Raw genomic sequence first — 9,511 nt, forward strand, 5'->3', positions numbered from 1 at the left:
CCTATGTTGGTTGTCGACGGATTCTCGTTCATATCAGGGGGATGATGACGGAATGGATCTGAACATACGTAGAAGGGTCTCACGCCCTGGGGGTGGGCCACCGGGCGCGGTTCGCACCGAACGGCTGGGTGGTGCCTTCTTTTCATGTTTAAGGTCAACACGCATATCTGCCCCTTCTCCTGGAGTTGGCATGTCGGCGTGGTTAGGGCACGGGACTGGTTCTGGTCACGCTGGTCCGGAGCAGTTGAACCCGTTGTCCGCCGGGGATGCAGATCTGCTGTTCTGGTACCCTGAGGGACTTGGGCTTTTTCCAGGGGGAGAAATGCCAGGTCGGTCCGGGTGTCACAGGGTTAGGCGCTATGGAGACCCTTGTTGGGTACGTTGTACTCTGCACTGTCGTAATGGCTTACGGCCGTGCCAACCTGTACACGCCCGATCTCGTCAGATCTCGGCCGCTACGCAGGTTGGTCTTGGTTAGTACTTGGTTGGGAGACCTCCTGGGAATACCAAGTACGGGGTGCTTGGGGCTGGTTCTCCATTCTTTTCGCTCTTCTCTTACGCATGGCGAAGAGGGGCCTGTTGGGGTGGTCTTTGACCTCCTCAGGGGACCCTGTGCTCCCCGTATCGCGGGGCCCGGTCCGAAGTAATGTTTCGTCGACCCGTAGGCCTGGAATAACCCTGTTGGAAACTAAAACACTTGTACTGCGGTAGTGCCCGCAGGTACGTTTGAGTTTTTTCTTGAGGGGTTATGGGACCAACCACCGCATAGGGTAACGACTGGGTGGTTGGTTCTCTGGTGTGTTGGTGCGGTGTCAACTCCCGGGTTGCCCGGTTGAGTGTGCCCCTGCACGTTCATGACGTCTGCCAATCGTGTCAGCCTTCGCTGCCTCATTGAGGGAGGCTTTGTCATGGTGGTCAACAACGCCAGCATACGCCCCTTCCGCCGGGGCGGCTGTTTCAGCTGACCCCTCTGGCGCCTGTCTCGTCCGCAGTACTCCAGGCTCGGGTTACAGCCGGTTGCCTGGTTTCCCCGGTGCGCTGCCTGCTTCCGTGGTAAGCCTTTGGTTCTTACGGCCATGCTGACTGCCTGTCCTGCAGGGTCAGTGTGCCAGGCGGTGTGCTATTGGGGGGACAGGGCCCGCTCTTGTGAGGGGCCTTTGTCCGAATACGCTGGCGATGTGGGGGGCGGGGTCACTAGGTGACCACCTGGTGGGGTCTTGATGCTGGCATCATGGACTTCTCCGGGCCCCCGTTTTCCAGGGGGTCCAGTCCCTTTGGTGGGTCTGGGTCTTCCTTCGCGCTCCGCTGCTACGGCCTTGCCACGGGGTTGGGTTTGCTCTTGACCCCGTGATTTCTGGGGGCAGTAACGAGGTCGTTCGTTCCCGGGTGGCATGCGGGTTGTGCGTGTGGGTAGTCGTGGGGTCAGGCCACGGTCTGCTCACCCTGTGCGTTGAGTTGCTTGAGTGCCTCTTCGCACGGTCGGGTCCGTCGCTCTCCCGTGATCCACCAATAGGGGGGGTGCCCTCCATTAGGGGGGGTCGGGGGGGCTCGGTCCTCCCTGATCTGATGGTTGTGGGGGGCCTCAGCGGGGTATATTTGTCGGCCGATGGCTCTCGCTCGGCCTCCCTTGTGCGTGAGTGACGCCGAGCGAGAGCCGTTACGATACAGAACGTTAGGTTATAACTATAACCAAGTTCTGTTAGTAATGGTGACGCTCGGCGTCCGACGCCGCTGCAGCCCTTGATCTCACCTTGTGGTGAAAGCTTGGGAAGGAGGCGAGTAGGTGGCCACACACCTGCTTATGAGGGTAAGCTGATGGGGGTGTGGTCAGACGAATATTGGGATATAAAGGTACATTGTGGAATTTTATTCAGTGAGCGTGCACAAGCGAGGTACAGTGCGTGAGTGACGCCGAGCGTCACCATTACTAACAGAACTTGGTTATAGTTATAACCTAACGTTATAGGGCGCTAAGCTAATAACGTTAAATCGTGGTGTTTCGGCCCTACACAAGCTAGAGTTAAAAATAAAAATGCATATGATCGGTATCATGTTCCACCATGAATGCATGAAAGGGGACGGCGGGGGAAGTCGTTTCTGATTATTGATTACCAATAACGGCATTCGTTATTGCAACATCATACGCTGACCGGGTGGATGGCTATGAGAACAAGGCCCGATCAGACTGAAATTGACATCAAATGGCTCTTACCTGTGGCCGGTTGGATTCCAAAAAGAATTTCCCAGTTATTTGATCGCCATCTGGTAGATCGATATGTCCATTGGCTGATGCTATATTCCTTTACTGCATACTGAATTCGGCGTCACAAGCCAATACCAGGATCTGGCCGGTACTGCACCTTCGGAGTCCCGATATGCCTTTTCCAGACAAAATACAGCTCTGTATATACGTGGTTGGCCGTCAAGCACTGGCTCCCAATCACGTCTATATACGTGGTTGGCCGCGAATCGGTTAAGTGTATCTATAGTGTATGATACTGGACTGTATAGGACTGTGAAGCTATGCATCCCACACCATGTATTTCCCCAAGGGGATCAATAAAGGATTATCTTATTTTATCACTCATCCAGGGGTGGGTGGATCAGTTATTCAGGACCATTGGTTGCTTGTTATCATTTGTGGCCTTGAACCCACTGGTTCACTTTGCTTTGATAGCATTTTTGGTTAGTCTGCTTACCAGTTGAGGTGGGTTGTGACCCTGTTGATTAAGTGTTGCTTTCCCTTGGTTATTTTATTTAGACGATTGGAGTTTGTTTATTTGTTGATTTATCCCTCATCTTGTCTTGTTTGTCTTGTTTTATTATTCCTCGTTTTTTCTCCCTTGCCCTGTTCCTTGTTTGTTTATGGGTTCCATTCCTCATTTATTTAATAAATATGATGTACTCTTACCGTTACTTGCATAACAGTACCTTAATGGTTCTGGGTTCACAACACCCTTCAGCTTATTTAGTCATGCGACACTCATCACCATCACACATTACTGCAGCATTACTTACTTCAGTTCCACCACTTTCTGAACGTGGGTTAAGGTGAAACTGGCAACATCCAGGTCTGTCACCGTCACAAACAGACAAGCGCCCCAGATCCTTTTTTGGGAATCCTGAAATGTCAAGAAATAAAAGTGTTAAATCCTGTTAACTTAAGTTACAATCATCTCTTATAGCCATCGAAGACAATCTCTAGATCTAGCTGGTAGAATTGTACTTGTGAATGGACAGTCAGAGGTGTTTATATTCTTAGAAAGATCGCCTCCGGGTGGATTTTTTAAAGATATTCTATATTGAATAACAATTTGTATAAATGTTTTGTTTTTCACCAAATTGTTCAATAAACTACTGAAAATTGTATAGCAGTCTGTGTAGTCAAAAGTCAAGCCTCCAAGAGCAGTTAACTATAACAGAATATATATTAAAAAGTAAACATGTTTGAGTGGAAGGGATCTTTAAATCTTCAAGTTGTTTATTATCATATAGGTAACCTAACCTGTCTAATGTACCAGGCAATTACATCACCAACGAGGAGGAGTAGAGCTGTGGTGGAGAGCTTCACAGAGTGGAGCAATGAAAACCACCTACAGCTCAACATCAGCAAGACGAAGGAGATGGTGGTGGACCCGACCATCGGCGGAGCAGGAAGCGGTGGAGGTGGAAAGGGTGGAGAACTACAAATTCCTGGGTGTTCTCATGAACAATAAACTGGACTGGACAGACAACACTGAGGCCCTCTACACAGGAAGGGACAGAGCAGACTGTTGTTCCTGAGAGGGCTCAGGTATTTTACGTCTGCAGCAAACTGCTGCAGATGTTCTACCAGTCTGTGGTTGCTGGTGCCCTCTTTTTCGCTGTGGTATGCTGGGGGGGCAACACCAACACAGACAAAATAAACAAACTGGTCAAAAAAAGCAAGCTCTGTGGTGGGAGCGGACCTGGACAGTCTGGAGGTGGTGGCAGAGGGGAGGACGAGGAGGAACCTGTATGCTATCCTTGAGAACCCCTGTCACCCCCTCCATGATGAGCTGACGCTTCGGGCAGTCCTTTGTACCGGTGGCAATCAGGCTCCACAACCAGGCAGGGCCAGGACGGGCCAACTGCCGTGGACTGGGGGAGCTGGGTTGTGGACTGTAACCAATTAATTTAATTATTTAATGATTGGACTTGTTTCTTTTTTTTTTTATCACTCTCTATTTTAGCTATTTTTATCCCTATGCATTTGTCCATCTTGTTTTTAACACATACTAATAAGTGTATGTTATGTATTAACTGTTTTTACGGTTTTTAAATTGCCGTTATGCTATTTTTATATGCTAAATAAAAGGTATTCAATTCATTTATTGGATAATTAGTCTATGATTTTGTCTTTCTAAATTTCATTCTCTCCTTCTATATCAACCACTTGATGAAGTGTTTGGATGTGCGTCACATATTTCCTTGATGTAAAGAGTCAAACAGACTTGCAGCACTTGACCTTTTAAGTAGATGAAAGTGATCTTGATGAATTATGCCACTGCTAGATTAGGCACGAGTGAGATAATAATAATAATAATAACTTTAAAAGCAATGCATAAAGTGCAGACATAAGAATAGGTATAAAAGACAATAAAAGTAGATCTTAGAACAAACCTCTGGTGGTAGACAGGGCTTATCTAGAAAGGATGTCCAGAAATATCTCTATGTAGGCTAATCGTAAAGGACAAAGCCTATTTTCCATTTGAAATGGATGGCCCTCTCTAGCAGAGAGGTGAGAGCATCTATTTCTATATAAAGCCATAATTGGAGATTGCCCAGTTTATCTCACTTCTCTGTTGGAGTGGACACCTGGACCCTATAGTACACGTTCCAATGATTGGCTGTTACACTTAAAGCACCTAGAGTCTGTGCTGAACTTGGGAAATCTGCTTTTAGCTTCTGTGCTCCTGACACATCATACAACAAACTTTAAAACTCAATAATTTGGTATCCTTTAGTCAGTTTAAATCTTTGATCACCAAACATTCAACATCATTGGAAATGAGGGTGTGTCCTCAATGATTTCAAGTTGTAATAAAGATTGAATGAACAACATATTGGCATGCATTTGACAACCATTTGGAATAGTCTTTATAGGCACCCTATCTGTTAGTTCTATTACACCCATCACATATTTAGTACACATTAAAACGCATGGCAGCAGCAATAATAACGATATATTGCTCAGTCACACACACACATAACCGATGTTATTATGCCCAGCTCCACGGACATAACAATACATAGCAATATACCCGATGCTTAATGTGTATCGTCAATCAAAATAGTCAGTTACCATTTGTAATAATTACATTAGTCTGCAGCAGGTCTCTCCGCTCATGGAACAGCATGTCCGTATCAATACTAGTCTATGAACGCTACGCAAAGTGGGCGAAATGTCGTTGGCACAATTTGGAAATGTCAAACACGAACTGCTGTTTTTATCTTTTAGATAAAGCAAAGATAAACTAACTTTTTGCGGTAACATTAAAGTGTACTATCCATGCTCCACAGCTTCCAACTTCCTGCAACAACTCGTGCCTCACAGGATTTCAGAACGAGACTCACGCCCCCATCCCTAATATAAACTATCCTCTACAACCTTTGACAGCAGGTCATAGTAGTACAATCAATACGCTGCAGGGGGTGTAAAGAAAATCAATATGAATGTAGAGACGGTTTCAAAGTGACAACAATAACATCCTAATAGGACCCAAGTTTATTTCCTGCTGCAACGGTTGACAGGAAATACATCCGAGTCTGCTCCCAGAATATACTATAGTCTACCCATAGAACTCTGTATGATAGCATGTACAATAATGCTGTATACGGTATATATATATATATTTATTCTTACCGTGTGTGTGTATATATATATATATCCACATCCGTCTCTACATACCTGCACACAATTATTTTGCATATCTGTAGATAGTAGATACTATTATCTATACACTCCATTCTATACTCTCCACACTTTAGATCACCTAAACACACTTTACACTTTATATTTATTGGTAAAGGATTTGCACTACAACTCGTACACCTTACTGTAAATTGTACCTAAATTGTACCTCATCCCATTTCTGCTCTGCACTATATAGTATTGTATATTAGTACATTGCATAGTATATTGTATATTGTATGGTAACTCAGTTACTTCTATTCTGCATCGAACATTGTACATATGTCTATACTGAACACTGTGACCTCTATTTTTACTTCTATTTTACATGCTATACTATTTTATTTCATACTTATCTTGTCTAGCACAGTCTCTGGAGCGTAACAGTAAGAAGCATTTTGTATAAAAGTATTCTGTACTTCTGTATGACAACTATTCAAAGAAACTTGAATACATATATATCCCTTACCTACTCTTACTAGTTACACTGCAGGCCAGTATGACTTACTACCATAGTGTCTATATACCTGTGTCACTGTACTGTACATAATAATAGTTACAACTCTGTACATACATCCAATTAGCACTATTACTCAGTAGTACTCTTTATATATTTTAAATCCAGTTTAATCACCTGTACATTGTATATTACTATTGCACTTTACTGTTACATTTGCACTCTGGTTGGATGTCCAACTTATTTTCATTGTACTGTACTTGTGCTGTATAATGACAATACATTTGAATCTAATATACATAAAAGGGGCCGATACATACGGGAACTTTGTCCATAGATTCTTGAATAGTCTTCCATAGCGTCCACGCACGATCACACACCATGCCTGTAACCTGGAGGCTCTTGCACAGGGCCACGAAATCAGCATCCTTCTCTTTGTGTCTAGAGGTGGATTGAGGGCAAAAATCTTAGTTATAAAACAGAGAAACACAAATGACAGTGATACTTAAAAAAGGAGCTGTAAGTGGTATTTGGGGGGGGGGGGGGCTACAAAATAATAGCTCTACATTCCGACAGCCATCACTGATACAGAGTGAATAAAACTCCTTGTGTTCAAGTTAAGGGAACATCATGACACAATAATTGTTGAGTCATATAAAGCATATTGTGGGTAACTTTAGGCCTATTGTTTAAGACACACTAAGGACAAGGACGCCTGTATGTCTTCAAGTGATTTTTCAGGTAATGTGATTGTTGATATTTTCCAATAAGAACATCTCATAATGGATCATAGAACCTACCTACACAACACACTACAAATTAGTAATCAATACATACATACTTTTATTATCTGTAGATACTATAAATCTGTAGATACTATATCTATATAAGTACATATCCCTTACCTACTCTTACTAGTTACGCTGCTAGCCAGTATAACATACTTACCATAGTGTCTTTATACTGGTATCACTGTACATAATAGGACATCATCTGCACATACATATGATTAGCACTATTACTTAGTAGTACTCGTTATATATTTTATATCCAGTTTAAACACCTGTACATAGTATATTACATGAGCACTCTGGTTGGATGCCAAACTTATTTTCATTGTACTGTACTTGTATAATGACAATGCATCTCATTCTATAAACAACTAGCAAGACAGTGAGTCAGCCAGCTAACAAGAAATAGCTTGCTGGGTTGCCAACACACAACACAGTCACTTTTAAAATAAGGACAGGCAACATGAACAATTAAACTAACGTAAGGCGACAAACGAGTAAATGTTAGTGTAGTATGCTAATGTTAGTTAACTAGCAGAGGGCTGTCTGGGATGGGGGGTTAAACTGTTAGCTTACTTCTCCATAGACAACTCGGGGTTGTCCTTCTCGTCCAGAGACGGTCCTTTAACACAGGGCTTCACATCCTTGTTCTGCGGTGTCACCGGTTTAGCAGTCTTTTTCGGTGGCATCTTGACGACTTATTAGCAAATATCACAATAAATATATATGTCGCTCTGTTGCAAATACAACCTGTGTTTAGCAGCGTTCGTTTAATTCGTTTAAATGCCCACTCCACGCGAAGAGCCCGTGTTACCAAACAACAAAGACTTCCTGGAATGGGATTCGAGCGGGACGTTTGTTTACTTGACCCACCGGTGCCGTCGGGGGTTTTCCTTCCGTGAGATCCTCGCTGGGTTCTTATCAAATTATTCTGCCAGCTGTATCTGATAAGACTGAAGCGACGCGGAAAGCAAACACGTTTATTTGGCCTGCTCTTCACAATAACCCGGTGTTGTTGTTATACAGAAGACGCTGATATCGGCAGTGTGATTTTACCGGATCACGTGACCAAACAGTCAGCCGGTTAGTTATTAACGAGCGAATCCAACTCAAAACCGCGGGAGAAAGTCTTTGGCGTAATATCCGCTAAAACCATAACGGACAGCTACGTCTGATTGGTTGTAACTTTCCCACGTGATCTTTTTTTTGCCTAGCAATACCTTGAAAAACACTTATTTAAACGTGTTATTGATACAGTATTCATCACAAATTTGCCATGCTTGTTCCCCACTATATATCATTAAATAATGAAGACCAAAAACAATTCATACCTGCCTACTGCTTTCGCTGTCTACACACTGTAATCATAACTAAACTACCTACCTCAAAAAAGGCAATAGGGTCCAGCTGCAGCGCCGGAGAATCCTCTCACTGGGCAAGCCTGTGGCAGCCACGAACCTACTTGCGTGTTACTTTTTAACAGCGGAGCAGTGCAAGAATGTGACAATTTGACCATGTGACCGCGGCAACGCGGGAGAGCGGCAGTGCGGAAATAGGCTGTCTATTGCCATTCTCTAAGCTCCTTAACAGCGCCTAAACTTAACCGTTCTAACCTTAACCAACTCCGAAACAATGCCTAACCTTAACCTTAACCTTAACCATGCCTAACCTTAACCATAACCATAGAAAGAATATTGCCATTCTCTAAGACAAACTCTAACCTTAACCAGCTCCTTAACAGCGCCTAAACTTAACCGTTCTAACCTTAACCAACTCCGAAACAATGCCTAACCTTAACCTTAACCATGCCTAACCTTAACCTTAACCATAGAAAGAATATTGCATTTCTCTAAGACAAACTCTAACCTTAACCAGCTCCTTAACAGCGCCTAAACTTAACCGTTCTAACCTTAACCAACTCCGAAACAATGCCTAACCTTAACCTTAACCATGCCTAACCTTAACCTTAACCATAGAAAGAATATTGCCATTCTCTAAGACAAACTCTAACCTTAACCAGCTCCTTAACAGCGCCTAAACTTAACCGTTCTAACCTTAACCAACTCCGAAACAATGCCTAACCTTAACCTTAACCATGCCTAACCTTAACCGGCGAAAGAATACACGTTAAAAAAAAAAATCACGTTAAAAATATTTTTTTGATGGGATTCGAACTTGTCAACAATGGACCGCAGGACCGCTGCGTTGCCAGGTGAGCTGAGCGCCGAATGAAAATCATGGCGGATTAGGGCGGTTACATAATGCCGCAGGGAAAACGCGGAAGCAACGGCAGCACTGCTCCGCTGTTATTAAGCAATAAGCAACCTACTT

At 43.8% G+C, this 9,511-nt stretch overlaps 1 protein-coding gene across 1 annotated transcript in view; it reads right to left on the bottom strand.

Moving 5' to 3' along the window:
- rb1 (retinoblastoma 1) overlaps nucleotides 1-7,984 on the bottom strand; it is a 136,444-nt gene extending 128,460 nt beyond the window's left edge. The window contains exons 1-3 of the mRNA XM_084320652.1: nucleotides 7,757-7,984; nucleotides 6,710-6,830; nucleotides 3,019-3,122 (exon numbers count right to left, since the gene is read on the bottom strand). Coding sequence (XP_084176778.1) covers nucleotides 3,019-3,122; nucleotides 6,710-6,830; nucleotides 7,757-7,869 — 338 coding nt within the window. The 5' untranslated portion in view covers nucleotides 7,870-7,984. The remainder of the gene's footprint in view (nucleotides 1-3,018; nucleotides 3,123-6,709; nucleotides 6,831-7,756) is intronic.
- Between the last annotated feature and the right edge of the window lie 1,527 nt (nucleotides 7,985-9,511).

The sequence above is a fragment of the Notolepis coatsorum genome (genome assembly GCF_963971535.1).
Source record: "Notolepis coatsorum genome assembly, chromosome: 8".
In the NCBI taxonomy this organism is placed as follows: Eukaryota; Metazoa; Chordata; class Actinopteri; order Aulopiformes; family Paralepididae; genus Notolepis; species Notolepis coatsorum.